The sequence below is a fragment of the Monodon monoceros genome, unplaced genomic scaffold, assembly GCF_005190385.1.
Source record: "Monodon monoceros isolate NGI ecotype Baffin Bay Population unplaced genomic scaffold, NGI_Narwhal_1 Super_Scaffold_2, whole genome shotgun sequence".
Taxonomy (NCBI): domain Eukaryota; kingdom Metazoa; phylum Chordata; class Mammalia; order Artiodactyla; family Monodontidae; genus Monodon; species Monodon monoceros.
This window is the reverse complement of record NW_021703776.1, coordinates 13,103,207-13,126,598: the sequence shown is the minus strand read 5'-3', so window position 1 is coordinate 13,126,598 and position 23,392 is coordinate 13,103,207. Positions and strand designations below refer to the sequence as shown.

The 23,392-nt window shown below is 39.2% G+C and overlaps 1 protein-coding gene across 1 annotated transcript; it reads left to right on the top strand.

Annotated features, from left to right (window-relative positions):
• Window positions 1-776: 776 nt before the first annotated feature.
• YAE1 (YAE1 maturation factor of ABCE1) lies at window positions 777-5,332 on the top strand. Its single transcript, XM_029234428.1, has 3 exons — window positions 777-961; window positions 2,812-2,933; window positions 4,531-5,332. The coding sequence occupies exons 1-3, from the start codon at window positions 833-835 to the stop codon at window positions 4,958-4,960; spliced, it is 681 nt and encodes a 226-aa protein (XP_029090261.1). The 5' UTR covers window positions 777-832; the 3' UTR covers window positions 4,961-5,332.
• Window positions 5,333-23,392: the final 18,060 nt, after the last annotated feature.

Sequence of the window (23,392 nt, the reverse complement as noted above, 5' to 3'; positions counted from 1 at the left end):
GTACTGAGGGGGATTTTATTTTTATTTATTTATTTTTAAAATAAATTTATTTATTTTTGGCTGAGTTGGGTCTTTGTTGCTGCACGCGGGCTTTCTCTAGTTGCGGCTCTTCGTTGCTGTGCGTAGGCTTCTCATCACGGTGGCTTCTCTTGTTGGGGAGCACTGGCTTTGGGCACACAGGCTTCAGAAGTTGCGGCGCACAGGCTCAGTAGTTGTGGCTCATGGGCTCTAGAGCGCAGGCTCAGTAGTTGTGACACGTGGGCTTAATTGCGCTGAGGCATGTGGGATCTTCCCAGACCAGGTCTCGAGCCGGTGTCCCCTGCATTGGCAGGCGGATTCTTAACCACTGCACCACCAGAGAAGCCCTGAGGGGGATTTTAAGACAGAATCCCTCAAAAGAACTACCTTCAAAGGTTTTGCCAATGCGCCCGTCTCCAAAACCCGACCCCTGTAGAGCCCTTGGTGGGAAGGGACAGGGTTTCACTGAGGGTAGGCACCGCCTTCTGCAGAGGTCAAGGCCGGACAAGCCCCACTTGGGAGGAATCTGCCTCGCCCACAATAAGTGCACGCCCACACTTCGAGTCAAGTGAGGGAGCTGCCACAACACCAGGTAGCAAAAAGGTTCGGGCGGGAGGCAAGACCCTACCGGGATTCAAAATCCTCCCGGGACGTCCTCCCAACATCGAAACACCGCGCACACCCACGCGCACTTCAACGCGCACGCGCAGCCATCCCGCGAGGCAACCCACCCTCCTCAGTCTCCGCCCCGCCCCGCGGACCGGAAGGAATTGCCGGCATTTCCGGCGCCGGCGCTTCTGAGGTTTCCTCAGTGATGTCGTGGTTACGAGCTGCTTCTTTGGTCCAGGGTCCTGGAGAGGAGAGGGACGTTTTTGACGAGGAAGCTGACGAGTCGGTCCTGGTGCAGCGGGAATGGCGGAGCCACATGCAGAGACGAGTCAAAGTAAAGCTGCGTGGAGGGGGTGGGCGTCCCTTGCTGTACCGGGTTGTGAGGAGAGGCGCACGACGTTGTGAAGAGGCGGGGACCCGAGAGGAGAGGGCCGAGTGGTCCGGGCCGGACCCGGCGCTGCCCTCCCTACCCCCTTATTATGCAGTCCTGCCCGCGTCCTGCTAGGGTTTCCCAATGGGTTACTTGAAAGCGCGCGACACCACAGGACGCGTTCCTAGAGCGCCCACGGGGCGCGTTGGACACTGGGGGGGCGGCGAACAAAATAAACTTTGTCTTAGGCTTTGAAGAGATTTGAGTTTGATGAGGACCAGAGGGAAGGGGATGGGGGAGAAACGTATACACTGACTGTGTGTGTCTAGTTATGGCTGTCAGAGGACATGTACGCACTTGACATGGGTTGATTGAAGAGCTCGGGAGCCTAAAGTTAGGAGTGGTGGTAATCAGGACAGCTGGAAAAAGTGCACTTAAGAATGTTGTCGAGGGCTTCCCTGGTGGCGCAGTGGTTGAGAGTCCGCCTGCCGATGCAGGGGACACAGGTTCGTGCCCCGGTCCGGGAAGATCCCACATGCCGTGGAGCGGCTGGGCCCGTGAGCCATGGCCGCTGAGCCTGCGCGTCCGGAGCCTGTGCTCCGCAATGGGAGAGGCCACAGCGGTGAGAGGCCCGCGTACCGGAAAAAAAAAAAAAAGAATGTTGTCGAAGGGCAGTAAGACAAAGCTAACGTGGAATCCTGATGGCTAGGTAAGGGAGTATTCATGTTGGGTTTTGTTTTTTTAATTTGTCGGGTGTCAGTTATCCATCTCGCAGTTGTCTCACTGTTGAGCCTCGGCTTTATACCACACCCCCAGTTTCCAGGTGGAGCCTTCAGCGCCTAGTTCAGGGGGAGGACGGAAGGGTGAGGTCCATTCCAGCTAGTATCCTTGGCAGCCATTAAGTTGCCACTAAAACTGCGCTTGTTTAATGCTTCAGTAAAATAGTACTTGTTTAGCATAACAACCATGTTGTCAGTGTCAGAAATGCTTTACATAAGGCTGAGGCGAGGCCAGTCAGTACCGAGCATCTTTTGAGTGCTGGGGCCAGACAAAAAAATCCCTGCCCACAGAGGATTTGCATTTTACTTGAATTTAGGTATCAAGCAAAATTTCTCAAACCAGACCTCTCATGGTCCTTTTGCTAAACCAGTTTCCTCTTTTCCTACTTCCGTTCCAAGACCTTACTGCCCTGCGTCACCCACCCACGCCAGTCCAGTTGCTAAGGGGATCAAACACGTAATTCCCCATGTTTCCTCTCTGTGGAGCTACTGCTAACACAGCGTTTTGTAAAACTGTATAGAGTCAGTATTTTAAAATGTGCCCAACGCAGTGGTTGAGAATCCGCCTGTCAACGCAGGGGACACGGGTTCCGTCCCTGGTCCCGGGAAGATCCCACACGCTGCGGAGCAACCAAGCCCGCGAGCCACAACTACTGAAGCCCGCGAGCCTAGAGCCCGTGCTCCGCAACGAGAGAAGCCACCGCAGTGAGAAGCCTGCGCACCGCAACTAGAGAAAGCCCGCGCGCAGCAACGAAGACTCAACGCAGCCAAAAATAAATAAAAAAATTTTTTAAATGTGCCCAATAAGTCTAGACTTCAAAAATGGGATAAACCAATAATAAACTTTTATGAGAAGCGTAGTCTGCTTTGGTTGTGTGGTTATGCCATATGTTCTAGAACCGTGTTGTTAAATAACCCAGTAGAGGCCTGTTTCATCAGTCTTCAAAATTGGTTCTATGACTTTCTAGAAAAACCTACAGTGGTTTACTTGGTGTTAGTTACAACTGTAATTCTTCATTACTTTCTTATTTTTAGGAAGGCTATAGAGATGGAATAGAAGCTGGCAAAGCAGTTACTCTTCAACAAGGTTTCAATCAAGGTTATAAGGAAGGTGCAGAAGTCATTATGAACTATGGACAACTCAGAGGAACATTGAGGTAATTTTTAAAGCTTAAATGCTGAATTATTTTAACCTCAGTACTACTGGAGGATTTTTATTAAAGTAGTATGTAAAAATAAAGCGTTTAAAGTGAAGTGCTTTTCCTATTGTTAAATCCACAAGAGTGCTGCAGAGCATAGAATAAAATCGCCTTCAAAAAGTCAAAAGTTCATCCACTTTAATATGTGAGCCAGGTGTTGTCTTTTACTGCAAAGAAATGATAGGAAGTGTCTATTTTTTGCTACCTGAACTACCACCAATCTGTATCTCAAAGTAATTAAAAAGAACTTCAGGTTTTGAATAAAGCTTTTAGTCTTCCACATGTAGCAGAACACAATAAAATAGACGTCTAGACTAGGAGTACATGATGAAAATTATAGCTGGTAACAGAAAAATGATTCCATTTACTTTAGTCCTAAATTTTGAACACCTGTCAAGATTCCATAGCAATAATGGCATGTATCAGAACCAAGTGATCAAATGGCACATGGAGCTAGGAGCATGGCAGGCTTGTCCTCTTTGATGCTTTATACCTTTTCAACTGCCCTCTATCGAGAAAAACAAACTGCTTCAAGGAATCATTGATTTTTAAAAGGTATAAAACAAAAGTTGTCAAAACAAAGGAAAAATTCATTACATTGAGGTTTTCTAAAATTCAGCTATCGGGAATCAGCATTTATACTATACTAAAGTAGGAAAATGATCACATGTTTATCGTCACATCAAGTTAATCTTTTATAAGCTTAGAAAGCTTACTGCTAAATCTTACACATTTTTTAAAACATCATTACTTTTCATAACAACCATTATTTCATGACGTGAATGATCTGAAATGTCAAAAAATAAAACTGTCTATACTAAAAAATTAAAGAAAAATAATTATTAGGACTAAAAGAAATCTAACCTTCTTCAATAAAATTGTTAGTTAGCTCAGCAAAGTGTCTACTCTGTAACAAAGTTGGAAAGGTGAAGTTGTCTCAAAACTTTTTTTTCCCCCCTAACCTTCGGTTTTGATGGCAAGTAGCTATGTGGTTAGAACAGTGGTTTTCAACCTTGGTTGCAGCTTGTTACAGCTGGGAAGCTTTAAAAAAGTAATACCCCCAGAGATTCTGATTTAATTGGTCTCAGGTGTGACCTGAGTCTTGATAAGTTTAAAAGTTTCCCAGGTGATTCTAATGTGCATCCAAGATTGAGAGTCACTAGTTTAAAAGGTGGTTGATGTCCTTAAAGGAGAAACTAATTTTTCAGATCTTTCTGTTAGTTGTATCCTTCTTCAACAGAAGCTACACAGTCATAAGGGGAAAAAAATCTAAAATCAGGAAGAGTGGATGTAGAGCTGTGAAGGAGGGGTTATGAATTATAAACAGTTTATATGATTAAGTCCAATTGTTTAATTCCTATTGAAAGATACTGTCCTTATATTTTTAATCCTGTTTTACCATCATTACTTTCCTGATTTTGACTTGCATTACTGTTATTAATAATTTTTGCATGGTGTTATCTGGAAAAGAAACATGTAAGCCTTAGCATCAAAAATTCTAAAAGCCTTTGTTTAATTTTTTTTCTATTTAACTCTTGCTTATATTTTTGTTCAGTGCTTTGCTCTCCTGGTGTCACCTTCATGATAATAGTTCGGCTTTGATCAGTAAAATAAATAATCTTCTGGATGCAGTTGGCCAGTGTGAAGAGTATGTGCTCAGACATCTGAAATCAATCACTCCACAGCCCCATGTTGTAGATTTATTGGACTCCATTCAGGATATGGACCTTTGTCATATAGCTCCAGCTGAGGAAAAGATTGATGAAGCTAAAGATGAAAGATTCTATGAAAATAATGCTGAGTTTAACAAAAACTGTAGCAAGAATCTTAGTGGGGTAGATTGTTCATCTTTAAAATATTGTAGAACACAGGAGCGTGCACATTCCGAAAACCCAAGCCTCACTTGGATTTTAGAACAGACAGCCAGTTTGGTAAAACAGCTGGGAGTATCAGTAGACATATTACGGCACCTCAAACAACTATAAAAATTATCTTCACTTTAATATTGAAAATAATATTCAGAACATTCTTAGAATATTTTGTTTCTGAACAAGCTAACCAAAATTTGTACTGATTTCTACATTGAACACTTCACTTGTAAGGTTATCCTTCATGGAAGTTTGAAATGTCTTCAAAATTAACACTATTTAATATAAGCCTACTATCTTTGTCACTGGTAATTTTTATGTGGTTTAAGATATGCTTGGAAATTCTAGTTGTCATCATTTTCAAATTTCTGATCAAAATCAAGCATTTTTGAACTCATTATTAGCAGAAATGAACAAGAATCAGACTACAGTTAACCCTTGAACAACACAGGTGTTAGGGGTACCCACCCACCATGCAGTTAAAAATCCGCATATTACTTATAGCTGGCCCTCCATACCTGCAGTTGCGAGTCTCAGATTCAACCCATCTCAGATCGTACGGTACTGTAGTATTTACTACTGAAAAAATATCCAAGTATAAGTGGACCCTAAGAGTTCAAACTCTTGCGGTTCAAGCATCAAATGTTATTTTGTAAGGTCTTAGCCCTACCTTCTGCTCTTATCACATTGTCTTGTGATTAGGACCTCACCTTGTAATCAGACCAAAGTTACAAAAAATTACCTAATGGCTAAAGTTGTAAATAGACACACATAGATATATATAGATATGTAGACATATATATATTGAAATTAAGAGGCTAATAAGTGTAAAGCTGAAAAAAATGTTTATACTGATAGTTAAAACAAAATACTAAAGTTTGTTTTAGTTTATTTATTGAGGTATGATTGATTTATAATGTTTCAGGTATACAGCAAAGTGATTCAGTTATACTTTTTTCTTTCAGATTTTTTTCCATTATAGGTTATTACAAAATATTGAATATAGTTCCCTGTGGTATATAGTAGGTCCTTTTTGTTTATTTTATATATAGTAATGTGTATATGTTAATCCCAAACTTCTAATTTATCCCCACCTCCTTTCCCTTTTGGTAACTGTAAGTTTGTTTTCTATGTCTGTGAGTCTATTTCTGTTTTGTAAATAAGTTCATTTGGATCATTTTTTTAGATTCCACATATAAGTGATATCATACCATATTTGTTAAAGTTTGTTTCAGTTTTGTGTTTATTAAAAGTAAGGACACAGTTCCGTGAAAAATACAGAAAATACATTTCATGCTAAAGTACTTACTTAGCTCATCCAAGTTTTGAGTTAGTAGTGTTACCTGACAGTGTGCCAGATTATTCCTAAACTGCAGTTTTGCATCATATTTATTTAGGAATAAAACATTGAAGCCACTGACTTCTGTATTATCTTGTAGCAATATTCTTAGTCTAGCATAGACAAAATGAGATTCAAACTTATGCTCCAGGACCTAAACATATAAAATCAGGAAAGGACTTTTCATCACTTTTTTGCCTGAAACACAAATTTATGTAACATGCCTGACTTCAGAGGCACCCAAATAATTGCCTCTCATTGATAGCCATAATTTATATCTACCATCTACTGCAAAAGACTGATATCCTGAGAAAATCTTATCTGATAAAAGAGGTGTTTCAAGAGATTAAGAAAATGTGCTGCTGTGATCTTACAACCTCCACAGGGTTCACAGGACATTATGAAATTGAAGCAACAAATTTGAAATCAGAAGACCATAAAGTATGTCAGGATTTACTAAAACATGCTGAAGATATCAAGTGACATTTGACAGATGGTTTTTAAAAAAAGTGATTGTATCTCTCTAGATGTAAACACTATTTCAGAGATTTACTGATTTGTCTTGTTATGTAGATACTTTTTTCCATATTTATGAATGCAGCAAAAATCTCAAATCCACATGGAATATTATAAGCAGTCTCTGAAGTCTTCATGTTGCTCTGCCCTGCATATTAGATATGAAATATACACATCTTTAATAATACATCTCAAGGAAGTCACCCTGAGTAAAAATTTCATGAGTGCAGCAAATCTGGAGATTTTATCTGGGCTCACCCTGACAATTTCCTGAAGGTAACACCCTTTGCCATTGAAAATAGGTTGTTTTTGTGTAGATGTTCGTAGAAAAGGAACTCAAGAGAATTAGCTGAGTTGAATGAAGCTGTTGGGTTGAAAACATCTCTTAAGCTTACATTGCCTTTTAAAAAACCACAGAAGTTCCTGGACTGCAGAGGAAAATTAATGGAATGCTCATTATACCTGTGTTTCATGAACCTCTGTATTAGAACCACAAGAGTGAAGGAAAGAAACCTTGCCTTGTGTCTTTTACCTTGCCTCGTGTGTTCTAGGCCTGCCAAGTGTTGCCATGAAAAGACCCTAGATGAAGATAAATGTAAAGCAAGACTGCCCCGGAGCAGACACAGCAGAGTTTCAAGACCCAGGACCTAGACATTAGGCTTAGATGATGTGGCTTCCTTAAAAACAGAATTTTCACCTTGAGTAAGTTACTTCTAGATACTGACATATGTGGGGATTTTTTATTTGTTGTTGTTTTTTAAGCCCACAATACTATGCTTTTCTGGCATTTCAGTTGCTAGAGGTATTGAGGCCACCAAAATTTTTGTGATACACAAACAAGCAGAAGTGGGCAGCTGAATTCACCTACCTGCATCCTTACCTCATTTATATCCTTAGCACTGTTTATTAACTGCTTTTGTAGTACACCAAAATAAAAGCCTTGAACCAAGTCCAAGATGTGCTTTTCATCTATCTTCAGACTAAAGTTTTGTGTTCCAGTCTAAGACATAGAGAAATAAATATAGAAAGACATTCTTTTTTTTAATTTTTTTATATTCTTTTCCTTTACAGTTTATCACAGCATATTGAATAGAGTTCCCTGGGCTATACGGTAGGGCCTTGTTGTTTATCCATTCTACATATAATAGTTTGCATGTGCTAATCCCAAACTCCCAATCCCTCCCCCTTGGCAACCACAAGTCTGTTCTCTTATGTCTTTGAGACTGTTTCTGTTTCATAGATAAGTTCATTTGTATCATCATATTTTAGATTCCACATGTAAGTGATATCAGATGGTGTTCGTCTTTCTCTTTCTGACTGACTTAGTACGCTAATCTCTAGGTCTATTCATGTTGCTGCAAATGGCATTATTTCATTCTTTTTTATTATGGCTGAGTAGTATTCCATTTTATATATATATATATATACCACATCTTCTTTATCCATTCATCTGTCAATGGACATGTAGGTTGTTTCCATGTCTTGGCTATTGTAAATAGTGCTGCTGTGAACATAGGGGTGCATGTATCTTTTTGAATTATAGTTTTGTCCAGATACATGCCCAGGAGTGGGATTGTTGGATCATATGGCAACTCTATTTTTAGTTTTTTGAGGAACCTTCATCTGTTTTCCATAGTGGCTGCACTAATTTACATTCCCCCTGCAGGAGGGTTCCCTTTTCTCCACACCCTGTCCAGCATTTGTTATTTGTAGACATTTTAATGATGGCCATTCTGACCAGTGTGAGTTTTGATTTGTATTTTAGAGATTCTTAATTTCAGACCAGTAGGTGAAGTAAATACCATATGCCATCTTAAACTACCAATCAAACTTCTTGCTCTACAGAAATTCTCCAATCTCCCATCATGAAGATACTTCACGCCCCATAGTTGCTTTTCTTGCTTTTGCTCTCATTTACTGCCTTTTCCCAACAAACCTACTGGAAGAAGAGTCCGCAGTCACTGTCTCAAATTGCTTTCTCCCCATTCACTCCTGAACATCAAACTGCTTTTCGCTAAGGTCACTGGTGGCCGCTAAATCACACGACTGCCCTGGTTGTATGATTTTCAGTCATACACTTGTCCTCTCACTTGTCTGGTTTTCAGTCCTCTCACCTGTCCTCCATCACTGGACACGAGGAACCATCTACTTTTACAATCCTTCTGCCTGCCTTCTGCAGCAGCACTTTTTCTTGTTCTACTCATTACTACTTACTTCTGCTGGGTAAACGATAAACTTGAGTTTCATTTCCAGGCCCGAGCAGCACTGTCAGTATGATTTCCCATCCTGCCTCCTTCACCACACACACACACACACACACACACACACACACCACTTCTTTATGGACACTACTCCAATGCTTTGTGGACAATCCACAACTCCTAAAGTTATTCACTCTGACTCTTCTGTCTCGAATACTTTTATTCCATATCCTTCCTTCCCAGCAAATTCCTATTTATCTATCAACACGAGCTCAAATTTCAACTTTCTCAGGCAGAGGTAGTTGCCCTTCCCATTGTTCCCTCTTCATCACTTTGAGTACCTCAAACTTCAAATTTATTCAGGAAAGTACATTATTCATCATTATATCCCCAGCACTTACCACACCCTGTATATAGATGCATATGTGGTGTTCGATGAGGGAAAAAATAACTGTATTTACTAGCGAAAATGAAATCCGAAATTTAGGATTCCAAAATACATCATGTTAGGAGCTTCCCTGGTGGCGCAGCGGTTAAGAATCCGCCTGCCAGTGCAGGGGACATGGGTTCGAGCCCTGGTCCGGGAAGATCCCACATGCCGCAGAGCAGCTAAGCCCATGTGCCACAACTACTGAGCCTGTGCTCTTGAGCCCACGTGCTGCAACTACTGAAGCCCAGGCACCTAGAGCACGTGCTCTGCAACAAGAGAAGCCACCACAATGAGAAGCCCATGCACTGCAACGAAGAGTGGCCCCCGCTCACTGCAACTAGAGAAAGCCCACATGCAGCAATGAAGACCCAACACAGCCAAAAATAAAATTTTAAAATTACATCATGTTATATACTTTTATTTTTAGAAGAGAAAACAAACCTTTATGTTTGCCTTTTAAATTTTTTTCCTTTTAATTTTGCATGTTAATAAAAATCCACATATACATATTCTGTCTTCATTGTACTAGGCTAAATAGTAACACTAAGGCAATAGTATTTCCCAGTCATTAAAAATCACACTTATGAATGAATAATACTACAATATAATTTTTAATGGTATAAAATTTTATTTGTACAGTTTTAGCTATTAAAGACAGAAACTACAAAAGAAAAAAATCTAATAACAGTAAGAAGGAGTTGGAGGAAATAGAGGAATGGGAAAGTAACAGCTAACATGGTGTTTACGATATACAGGCACTATTCTGAAAGTTTCACCGGTATTAGTTGCTTAATCCTCATAACAGACCTATGCAGCCAAACTATTCATTATCCCCATCCTAGAGATGAGGAAACCAGGGCACCAAGGAGACTAAGTAACTTGTCCAAATCACAGCTACTAAATGGCCCAGGTGAGATTTAAAGCAAGGCAAATCTACCTCCAGAGTTGGTGCTAAGGGTAGATGTGTACGAAATAATATGGTAGCAGTGATTGTGTTTAGTGAAGGGACTATGAACTATATTTTCCCCTTGCTGTTAATTTCTACTTTTCTGCATTTTCCCAATCTTCTCCAGTCAGCAAGTATTATTTCTATAATGTGTATAATAATCAGCAACTACAAGGAACAAAAAATTTGTTTGCTATACATCTAGAAAAAGGGAAATTCCATGCCTTACTGGGAGGAGAGAATCTTTATCATCCAGGAAGTAGTATAGAAAGGTGTGTTTAGCATATACAGAAACTAAATTCTGCGTGGACTCCTTAGGCTCTCTACACGCCTCTTAGAATAATTTGTGTCACTCATTGCAATAACGTTCCTTTAGATTTTATAAATTCCTACTTAACCTTCAAAAACAGGATGTTAGTTCACTACTGACAAGTATATGTATTGCTACAGATTTGCCAAAAAGAGCCAAGGGTCCTTAACATCCCAAACTCCATTTTCTTGCCCTATAAATAGCCTGATCTTTCATAAAGAAGGTTAACAAAGTATAATCAGAACTACTTACAACAGATTCAATTCTGTGGGAAGTTGAATCCTGATGCTTTCATGCATGTGTATACAATTCACAATTGAGAGAGAGGCCCTGAACTTCTGGATCTGATTTATTTCCAAGGAACTGTTGAATTAGTTCAAGGCCACTGGGTGGTGCTGGTGCATCCTGATATGTATTGTGCTCACAAGAACAGGAAGCCAATGATTATCCTTAAAGCTATCTATGCCAAACAGACTGAGTCATTTATAAGATTGGGAGGATGGGGAGAGGTTTCTGGGGTATGTCAAAAAAAAAAAAAAACCTCAAAAACGTAGGGTGCACTCCCTTTTTTAAAATTCTAGGCTGAGAATTTTTCTAAATCAAAATAACCAATCATAAGGAAACCTGTTCACAGAAAAAAGCACCATTTACTCTCCAAATTCCTGAGGCCTAAAAATAAACACCCAGAACCCAAAGCATACAGCCTGCAATCAGAAATGATATAAAATTATAACTTTACATGCACAAAGCATTTCTACTTTGTCAGACAGTACTGTGCCTAAACTGTTTCAAACATCAATCTCTCTCACACACACATACTCAACAACTTACTTTGTTAACCTATCAAATATGTCACAACCCTCTTTTTTAGTCAACAAATATACAACTAGGTAAGTTTTCCTCTACAGCTCATTCCAGCTAATATTTAAGCCTATTTCCTTATGAATTGCAGAATCACCATAATGTAATATTGCTTTGTTATTTATAAAATTAGTATAAGGTTTTATAAAGAATTTTTAACATAAAGGATAAGTAATTTGTCAAGTCCCTGTAATACTAATATGAGGGATTTGACAATAATAGTACTGACAGTCCTTGCCAATAAAGTAAAGCTGAACTGGAATGAGGATATAATGTAAATAACCTGAAAATAAAATCTTTCTTTTTCTTATTTGGAGACATTGCAAAACACATTTCTTCAAATATCAGATCCTAACATAGCCCAAGATTCTAATTTGTGATGATAAACTACAGTGAAACATCAAATAGTACTTTGAAAACCTTCAATGATGAAGTCATTACTTGTTAAAAAGCTAACCATAAATTTTTAATCTATCAGCTGTGCTAGAAATTACTGCCACGGAGTTGATTATGAACCGAAACTCATTTATTGCATTTAGACATTTAAATCCCAGGTGGGAGCCAATTAAACTATTTTCATTTGAAATCACGTTGTTTTGCTATTCAGGATGCCAAATAACATATTGTTAGTCTGTACTTTAATCTTATAGGCCTGTATGAGGTTTGTATGATGTCTAGAATCTGGCATAGTATTCATTGGGACCCCATTTGTCAGCTCAGAGACCATTTTTATTTCTGTTCGTGTGCTGGAATAAAGGGCTGCTTTCATGAAGGTAGCAGCAGCACTGGGGTCAGGGTTGTGATCCATGTTCACTCAGCTGCTCACAAGCCCCACCTCTTTGGTAAACATGAGACTTCTGACCTCATCACAGGATACTGCTATCGCCAAGGAAGTAACCAAGGGACAACTTGAGAAAGTCAAAGAGTAAGTGGCCATTGACAGATGTTGTTTAGTTAATGGAAAGAATGAGCAGAGAGGCAGACAAGCATGCTGAAGATCAGTATAGCTTCTGGTGTGTTATAGCAGAGTATGAATCAAATCAACAATACTCCACGTCTAGGAATTTGATCTAAGAAAATAATTAAACAGGTGATGAGAACCTTCAGCACAAAGAAACTTATTGCCTCTGTAGAGTAGAGAATAATGAGAAACAACCTAAATGACCAGCAATAAAAGAATTGCTAAGCAAATTTTGATACATCCACTCAGAGAAATGTTGCATACCCATTACGGATTATCATTGTGAGAACTATAGAAACAGAAAATAATTATGGTATTTTTAAAGTGAAAGTCACTGTAAAATGTTACATACATATGTGTACAAATTATGTAAAAAATGTTTTTGCAGATAAAAACTAGAAGACTATTCTCAGATATGGTAATGTATTGTAGTAGGATTAGAGGGTTTTTTTTTCTTTTTCAGAACTTTCTTTTATGTCATTGTGCTGTTTTAGAATAAGAAAAGTAAAATATTTGGAGAAGTATTAGCTTTTAAGAAAAAGAGCAATGTGTACTTTATCCTGAAAATCAAAATCTGGAAAAAAGGCAAATACACTTAATTCAAAACAGTAGATCAGAAAAAGATCCCCAGACTACTATCTGGTAAGGGGGAATACAACAAATCAGGAAAAGTTTATTAAGTATATAATTTTTTCCAAGTATATCAAAAAAGCCATTCCTATTTGCCTTTAGTGCATTTTCTGACAGCCTTTGTAAGGTTTTACTTCAGCTGATACTAACAATCACACCAACTGTAATTGGAGTGGTGCCCCAAAATGTGGGTACATTCTTCGTAGCATGAGTAAACTGGCTTCCTTAAAAATCTCTGGGACTGCCTTCTCTTAACAAAATAAAATAAAACAAATAAAAATAAAGTCTATTGAATTTGTTACAGTATTGCTTCTATCAATCAGTTCATAAAATTGGGACTACTATTAGCCCAATTGAGTTATTTTGCACTCACTCCTAGGGGAAACCAATACCATACATATAAATCACTTCTACACAATATACAATATCCAATAATAAGAGCCTCAGAAAATTCAATGAGAAGTGACTGCTAAATTAAATAGATTTGAAAGAGAATATATATTCATATAATTTCTTTGTTTCTCAATATTGATTTGATTGTGGCAATAACTTTGGATAAGTTTGCCGTTATTTTGTACATGTTAATAAACTGTATGCATATAAGCTGTCTACTTTCCAAAAGAGATTTGAGCCTCTTAGTTTCCAAGTCTGTAAAATGGAGGTTGATTGCTTCTGTAAGTATCACATGCCATAATGTATGAAAGTACAGTGCTTAGTAGGTTTTGAGCACCTGGTAGGCACTCGATAAAGGAGAGCTAGTATCCTATGGTGGCTAAGCATGGCAGCCCTGAAGCCAGATTGTCTGCTTTGAAGCACAGCTCCATCATTTGCAAGTCACTGCCCCTTACTGTGCCTGTTTCTTCATCTATCAAATATTAGTGCCTGTCATAGGATTATTGTAAAGAATAAATGAATTTGTACAAGTAAAGCAGTTAGGACAGTGCCTGGCACATATTCAGTGCTCATGACACATTAGCTATTATTATATTTTCTCCTGAGCATCATGCCTGCAATTTACATAAACTGCAGCAAGAGGTTCAACTGTCTTTGGGCAACTTTAGTTATCATGATACTCCGCCATGACTCAGACACAGCCAAGCTTCCCACTGACATAGCTAGAGGTCATTAGCATGATTTCTCCCTATGTTATTTTAAAAGAAAAAGAGACAGAAAGAAGAAAGCACTTCTAAACATTTTCAAATACTAGTATAAAATTATACTTTATAGTGGTGATGATCAATGAAGTTTTTGGAAATTGGGGGATGGGTGGAGCACTTTCTTGGTTGCCAGAGTGATGAAGGAAGGGAGCTCCTGGCAATAGTTATGGAGAGGAGATGCTGTACATCCTGCACTGCCCAGGTCAGCCCTGCAATAAAGAATTGTCCTTCAGGGACTTCCCTGGTGGCGCAGTGGTTAAGAATCCACCTGCCAGTGCAGGGGACACAGGTTCAATCCCTGGTCCAGGAAGATCCCACATGCCCCAGAGCAGCCAAGCCCATGTGCCACAACTACTGAGCCCGCGTGCCGCAACTACTGAAGCCCATGTGCCTAGAGCCCTTGCTCCGCAACAAGAAAAGCCACCCGCAATGAGAGGCCCACTCACTGCAACGAAGAGTAGCCCCCGCTCGCCGCAACTAGAGAAAGCCCGCGTGCAGCAATGAAGACACAATGCAGCCAAACATTAATATTAATTAATTAATTTTAAGAAAGTCCTTCATCCCTCAACTTTCAAATGCCCCAGGAGACATTCATGTAAATGAAGACTCTGTTTGTAATGATCTAAGCCTAAAATCTAACTATATTTTAACTATAAACACAAAGTGTTTTTTTGTTCTAAAATTATTGTTTTTCCAAATTATAAAATAATTAGGCTCTTTGTAAAATATTTAAACATTACAGAAACATTGTAGAAAATATTATTTAAGAAAAGTAAATCTTCCATATTGCCACCAGTTATGGACTGAATTGTGTCCCCCAGAAATTCATGTTGAAACCTTAGCCCCAAGTACCTCAGAATGTGACTGTATTTGGAGACAGGGCCTTTTAAGAGATGATGAAGTTAAAATGAGGCTGTTAAGATGGGCCCTAATCCAACCTGACCAAGTACCCTTACAAGAAGAAGAAATTTGGACACACAAAGAGACATCAGACATATGAGTGCATGCACAGAGGAAAGACCATGTGAATACACAGCAAGAAGGCAGCCCATCTGCAAGCCAAGGAGTGAGGCCTCAGAAGGAACCACACCTGCTGACATCAGATATCTCATCTCCAGAACTATGAGAAAATAAATTTCTATTCTTTAACATCCAGTCTGTGGTATCTTGTTATGGCAGACCTAGCAAACTAATAAACCACCCCTCCAGGTTCTTCCAGAATCTTTCTATGCACATCCTAGCAAATACCACAATTTTATTTTATAGAAATTCATTGTTTCAACAGATCTTTATTGAGTACCTACTATATTCAGAGAGGATTCACGTGTGCAAAACAAATCCCTACTGAAATGAGATCATACCAAATATACTAAAAGCAGCTTTATTTTTTCAATTAAATTACATCTGTGTCAGTAATGATAACTATAATTTATTAAGTGCTTTGTAATCTCCAGGCACTGGGGTAAACACTTTGCTCACCACGTGTTAGAGTACACCCTGTCCCTCCAAGCCAAATGAGATGACAGACTTGAAAGCCCTTTGGAAATTCTGAAGCTCAAGCTACATATAAAGGATTTACCCACATCTGCGGCCTTCAGAGATTCACTGACTAGTAGCCATCAAGCCTGGAAAGAGCCTTAATAAGTCAGGGATTCTAATCACTGTGCATGTGAGGAAACTGAGGCCCAGTGAAAATGGCACCTGTCGGGGCTCTTGGCTGTGATCAACAAATTGACTCTGGACAGCAGAAGCCAAAAGAATAATTTCTTGCAGGATCTTGGGGAGCCAAGGGAGAACCAAGCTCGGAAAGTTAAGGCAGGGGGCAGCAGCTCCCTCAGCTACTACTGCCCACTTGGACTCTCGGCAACACGGCTGCAGCTGCCGATAATCTATAACTACTCCAAGGTTTTGTCTAGTCCCTTCTAAGTCCCAGGCAAGAGTGTCCAATTAATTGTTCTGCCAGGGACAGGGAGAGGGAATATCTGGTACCTTACACTAGGAGGCAGAGTCATGTCTCCCAGCAAGCCTCACATTGCGGGGGGACCCCCAAATCAAGGAAGGAGACTCAAATGCTGGGCACCCAAAGGGCCAGTATCCACTACAGAGGGGAAAATTCAGGACTTGAAGTCAGCTGTCCTTTTAGTTCAGTCTTTTTTCTACAACCCTTTTCTTTACCTTCCTTGTGCCCTGGTTTCTTTAAAAACATGAAATATCTGTATTTGGGGCCAGGGAGGTGTACAGTTTAATACACACTGATCTTCTGGGGCTACGACTACTGTCTTATAGAGGGAATGTTGTACTATGTTGTGTTTGGAACTCTGCCAATTGATAACACTGTTCCTGGTATCAAGTCACCAATGTAACTCACCTGCCAGGCTGCCCCTTGCCTGAGTCAGACTCCTCTGTTATGCCTTAGTGGAGTCGTGCCCAAGTATTTACATATCAAAATACAGATTCTTTTGCTGTTAATATTCTTCCTTTTATTTCTCCTTTATATTATAATTAGGGCCCTATCATAATTTTTTTTTTTTTTTTTTTTTTACGGTACGTGAGCCTCTCACTGTTGTGGCCTCTCCCGTTGCGGAGCACAGGCTCTGTTCACGCAGGCTCAGCGGCCATGGTTCACGGGCCTAGCTGCTCCGCGGCATGTGGGATCTTCCCGGCCCGGGGCACGAACCCGTGTCCCCTGCATCGGCAAGCGGACTCTCAACCACTGAGCCACCAGGGAAGCCCCTTATCATAATTTTTTAAATTACGTGAGTAGGTAAGTTATCTATAAATTTCACTTCAAGGTAATAAAGGAAGTATTACAACATATTAGTTCTGGAAAAGGCTGTTGTGTCTAAAAAACACTGCTTTAAGGATAAAAACTTAGAATAAAAATTTAAAAACACTAACTTCTGTATGTATCTTCCTCACTATTTTTTTTTAATCACTGTTAGTTTCGTTATTTCATTTTCTTGGCTAATTGGCTCCAATTTATCTCAGTCTCTGCTGGTTTCCAAGACTTTTAAAAGCTCCAAACCGCTATACTTAGAGATGTTAAAATTTCTCCAACCTTTCTTTTACTCCAGCCTAGATTTAATTAACACATTACAGTGGACTTCTTGGTTTTGAAAAGCTGGTGTCTCTTAGTCCTTTGTACATGTAAGGAGTCCGTAAGCTTGGTAAAGCTTGGAAGAAGGAAAAATTATAGCTACCCCACCTACTATATAGCAGTGGCAGGAATTTCCACAGTGTTTCTTTTCTGATAATAATAGTCTCCTCTGAAAGGAGAAAGCTTCCCCACTTATATCAAGTATGTGGCTATTTGGTTAGAAGTTGTTCACTTATTACATCCATTTACTTGATCTTATTAACAGATTAAACAAGGCTTCCTATCTGTTCCTTTGCCAGCTTCTGACATTTAAAGAAATCACACTCTGTTTCTAGAATTTACTTTAAAAATTTAAACAGTACACAATTTTAGTTTTAGTTTAAGATAAAGGTTTTTATTACAAAAATAAGTCACTTGTAATTTTAGAAGCAATAGAAACAAATTTACCTTTTAAATTGATGAACACTGAAAAGAGATAGCAGTAGATGAGTTCCTATGTAGCTTTCTATATAGCTAGCTCAGTAACCTCAAGAGCACATGTAGTTTAGAATCTAAAATCTAAAACTGAAGCTGCTTATTGATTGTTGGTTTTGTTTTTTTAATATAAATTTATTTATTTATTTTTGGCTGCATTTGGTCTTTGTTGCTGCACGTGGGCTTTCTCTAGTTGTGGTGAGTGGCGGCTGCTCTTTGTTGCGATGCACGGGCTTCTCATTGCAGTGGCTTCTCTTGTGGAGCACAGGCTCTAGGCACGCGGGCTCAGTAGTTGTGGCATGCGGGCTCAGTAGTTGTGGCTCATGGGCTCAGTAGTTGTGGCTCACGGGCTCTAGAGCGCAGGCTCAGTAGTTGTGGCGCACGAGCTTAGTTGCTCCGCGGCATGTGGGATCATCCCGGGGCAGGGCTCGAACCCATGTCCCCTGCATTGGCAGGCGGATTCTTAACCGCTGTGCCACCAGGGAAGCCCTGCTTATTGATTGTTGATTGAACATTCTTAAACAAACAAACAAAGGAGTGCTGGTGTTCCAAATCTGAAATGTGTCCTTCAGCTGTGACATCAGTTTTGCAGTACCTGGGTTGCTTAATTAGAATCAGCAGTATTCTAACTTATTGATGTATATAAAAGTACTTACAGATAAATTATCTTTTTTATGTAATTGGGGATTGCAAATCGTATTGGGTCTTAGTAAAAAAATCCCCATATCCGTCAGGGTATATAGCTCAAACCCAGTCCTTAGCTGTATGAGAAATCCTATTTTCTCCTCCATAGCTGTTAACCACCTTGGCTCAAATGCCTCACTCCTCCCCAACACATCCCACACCCCCTACTCCACCCCCAGCCCTGGAGTAATGTCTGTGACTCCCAGACTCCTGAGGAATGCTGGTGTAACAAAAGGTCTGTTTCCGACCTATCCAGTAAGGTGACTGTTAGACTTAAATACATAATAGGTAGTAGTATTATTACGGCCTACTCTCTCTTAAAATCTTGTCAGTGATTTAGGTTATTTCCTGAGCTCCATGGAGAGACAGAAATCTAATGTCTAATAAAAGATAAACATATGGAGTTAATCATTTGCTTATTTGTTTGGATGGATTTTCCAAAAAGAATCAGTGCAGATATATTTGTTGGTGTGTATCCAACACTGTCCTAGCGGGGGGAAAAGTTTCCTTTAGCTGAAACCTCAATCATGCTCAGAGAAAGCTGTAAAATCCGTGGATTTTAACTTCCACTGCCTTAAAATTTTTGCCTGGGCTATTGGAATACCCTCTGAACTTCCCTCCTTACTTCCCATAGCTCCCCTGTCCTCCACAACATTGCCAGAAGGATCTTTCTAAAACACAAGTTTGATCTCATTGTTCTCTTCCATGTCTACTCACGACTGAAACAACGGTCCCAGCCTTCATTTCCAATGTCATCATCCGTCAGATGACCTCACACATCAGTGATAGCAACATATGCTGTTTCCTAACTACGCCATGTCCTTGTAAGTGTTTGTTGCTGTGGCTGGGATGAAGTTTTTCCACTGTCTCCTCCTTTAAATTCAACTAAAGTATCATCTCCCGGAAACCGTTACTCATACTCCCAAGGCTAAGGTAATAACTTTTTCCTCTGTGTTTCCCTAGTACCTCCTACATACCACAGATTGTGTTACAGTTATTCCTCAGTGTTGCCCCATTAGCTTGTGAGCTCTTTGAAGGATTGAAAGATTTTATTAAAATCTGGCTCCACAGCATTTAGTACAGTGCTGGACACATAGTAAATGCTCAATAGACATGTGTTGAATGAACAGCATTCCACAGGATAATTCTTTTAGTTCTCCCACATTCTAAATGAGACTTCCCTAAATTCATCCAAGTGCCTTTTTTTCTGGGGAAGGGTGTCTTGAATGTCTATGAGGATTTTGTCCTCCGTAAATGTATTAACAAATAAAGTGACACAATCAGTCTGGTTTATTTAGGTCTCTTGAATTTAGTTTATATGACTCAGTTTGCCAGAACCTGGTTACTCTGATTAAACAGAAGAAGGAGAATTCCTGAACACACAGTAGGGGTCTAACAAGTACCCAAGGGAACCCACAAAGACATAGGCCTTGTGGGAACATTCGGATGACTGTCATATTTTTCTCTTACCTTAACTTTCATTTTATTCTATCCCTGGAATCTTATCTGTTTGGAACTGATAGATATATAGATACATCTGGGATTGCTTATTGGTACATGGTTTTATTTTTATTTTCTTAATAAATGTATTTATTTTATTTATTTATTTTTGGCCGCATTGGGTCTTCGTTGCTGTCTATGGGCTTTCTCTAGTTGTGGCGAGCGGGGGCTACTCTTTGTTGCGGAGCGTGGGCTTCTCATTGCAGTGGCTTCTCTTGTTGCAGAGCAGGAGCTCTAGGCGCGTGAGCTTTAGTAGTTGTGGCACGTGGGCTCAGTAGTTGTGGCTCACGGGCTCAGTAGTTGCAGCACGTGGGCTCAGTAGTTGTGGCTCATGGGCTCTAGAGCGCAGGCTCAGTAGTTGTGACGCACGAGCTTAGTTGCTCCACAGCATGTGGGATCTTCCCAGACCAGGGCTCAAACCCATGTCCCCTGCATTGGCAGGCGGATTCTTAACCACTGTGCCCCCAGGGAAGCCCCAGTGCATGGTTTTAAGTGGCTGCCATTCTTTGACTATTCTGTTCAATTATTGCCTTAGCTGTTTTCTTAGTTATTTGTAGTGTGTGATTGTTTCTATTTTTATTTTGTTTTTGGTAAATCATTTTCCAGATTGGAAACAATTTAGCTATCGCTGACTCATCATCTGGGGTTTAAATGATTGTTTCTTTGACATTTGCTGATGTAAGGAAATGTTTTTGGTCATTATTCTTTCATAATTTTTCTGGATGTGTTGTTTAAGTATTTCTTTCAAATGTAAAGGTAGTAATTTTTTCCATCTTTCTTTTGTTTTAGTGTATTTTATTCATACCTATGACCATAGTACCTAGATTAGTGTTTGGTAATGTTTACTGCTTAATAAATATCTGTTCAATGAATGAGTGAACATTTTAAATCAAATCCTTTTCTTTTTTTTTAATCTCCCAGTTCCTAGTACCGGTTGTAATACACACATAAACTGATTTTTTTTTTTTTACTGAAATCAATAAAATGCTTATCATGCTTTTAATAAAAATAAAACTATTAAAAATGTGTTCTCAACAGTCTCTTAAAGAATAAAATTTTGAAGTAAATTGGCTCTTTCAGTCTCAGTTACATGATCTGAAATATTTTTTAATGTGAAGATAGAACTCTGTCTTTAAATTTTTATTTCTTAACCACTGCTAATAAAAAAATACTATTTTTTTAAATACTCTATTTTGATCACTAATTCTGTTATGAGGCTTTGTGTTTTTCATAATTAAAGGTAATTTACTTAAGTACCTGACATCTCTGTTACAAAATACTCTCCTGTTTTCCAGGAGGCCCCAGGAGACCTATCAAGGGTAATTCCAGGAATGCCATGGCAGTGTCTACAGCAATGACAAAACCACTGCAACCAGTCAGCATTTAGGGAACTGCAGCCTTATTTCAGGAAGCCACGCTCAGAGGCAGTAGGCAGACAATAAGGTCACACATCACCACAAGACACCAAGGTGATGACTCACCAAAAGTCCCCTTCCAAATCTTGGGTCTTAGAGGAAGAAAACACCTGACATGCCTTACTAATAAAATATGTATGTATTATACTTTACAGAATGTGATTGTAGAAGCAGGAAACTCAGAACACAAAGGAATATAATTTCAGTACAGGTTGAGCTCCACCAACATGAAAATCATGCGTATATAAAGGAATTATTATTGAATGGATACTGTATATTTAAGTATTTAATATATTAGGTATTTACTAACACGCTGTACCAAACACTATAAATCACAATAATACTGTTAAGATTTCCAACATAACTTAAATTTTAATTATTTTCCTTACTGGAAATACTTTAAAAGAAATTATCATCATGTACACTAATCTCATAGCGCTGTCATGGAATCAGATGATAAAGTAATGATAATAATTGAACACTTAAAATATGTCAAATACTGGCTAAGGGTTTTACATGGACTGTGTTATATTATTCTCATTAAGTGAGATATTATCCCTATTTTATAGATAAATAAAGAGCTAGGAAGATTGAATCCATATCTGCTGGACTCCAAAGCCTGTCCCCTTAATTACTATGATCTTTAGCACCATTCCCTCAGGCCTTTACAAGGGAGTGCCCACAGAGCTTAATAATACACCTTTTATTGGCTGCTTTTCCTTCCCTCTCTTCTTCCATCCCAACTTCTCTACCATATTCCCTGGTATCACCTAAATGTATTTGTTTTCTAGGGCTGCCATAATAAAATACAACAATCTGGATAGCTTAAACAACAGAAATTTATTTTTCAATTTCTGGAGATTAGAAATCTGAGATCAAGGTGTCAGCAGATTTAGTTCCTTCTGAGGCCTCTTTCCTTGGCTTGTAGACAGCCACCTTCTTGCTGTGTCCTCACATGGTCATCTCTCTATGCACACACATTCCTGCTATCTCTCCACATGTCCAAATTTTCTCTTCTTATAAAGACATTCATCATACTGGATTAGAGCCCACCATAAAGACCTCACTGTAACTTAACCAACACTTTAAAGCCCTTATCTCCATGCAGATTACATTCTGAGGTGCTGGGGATTAGGACTTCAACATACAAATTTGGCAGGGGACACACAATTCAGCACAGAACATTACCAAATAAACTACTTCAACTGAAACTTCTTTCCAAGTTAAGCTTTTTGGCAAGCACAAACTACTGCATAAAACATGAAGGCTACTGTTTGCTACATAGTACTAAATATTTCTTTAGCATTTTTTGTAGTGGTGGTCTGCTGGCAATGAATTCTCTTAGTTTTCATTTATATTAAAATGCCTTTATTCCACTTTCATTCTTGAAGAGTATTTTTGCTCGATGTGAAATTTTAGATACTTTTCCTAGGTATAAAATAGGTATAAAGTTCTAGTGTTTTCTTTCTTTCAGCCCTTTAAATATGCCATTCAGTTGCCTTCTGGCTTCTGATAAGAAGTCAGCTGTCAATTATGTATCATTGCTGCCCCATTCACAATGTACTGTTTTTCTCTGGCTGCTTTAAATACGTTGTCTTTAATTTTGAATTTCAGTGGTTTGAGTATGATGTGCCTACATGTGGTTCTCTTTGTACTTACCCTTCTTGGTGTTTGCCGAGTATCTTAGATATTTCACCAAATTTGGAAACACTTTGGCCATTGATTCTTCAAATTTTTGGTCACTTGTTCTCTCTCTCTCTCTCTCTCTCTCTCTCTCCCTTTATGGGACTCCAATTATAATGTTAGACCTCTTAATATTGTGCAAAAAGGCATTGCGGCTCTGCTCATTTTTTCCCCAGGCTTTCTACTGTTGTTACAGATTGGACAACTTCAACTGACCTATCTTTAAGGGTACTAATTCTTTCTTCTGCCATCTCCATCTGCAGTTAAGCCCATATGGTCAAATTTTTTATATCAGATATTTTAATATCTAGGTCTAGAATTTTCACTTGGTTATTTCTTTTTAAT

Coding starts and splice junctions, on each gene's coding strand:
- YAE1 (XM_029234428.1), top strand. CDS start 833: ATGTCGTGGTTACGAGCTGCTTCTTTGGTCCAGGGTCCTGGAGAGGAG. Junction 962..2,811: donor ACATGCAGAGACGAGTCAAA/GTAAAGCTGCGT, acceptor TCTTATTTTTAG/GAAGGCTATAGAGATGGAAT. Junction 2,934..4,530: donor CAACTCAGAGGAACATTGAG/GTAATTTTTAAA, acceptor ATTTTTGTTCAG/TGCTTTGCTCTCCTGGTGTC.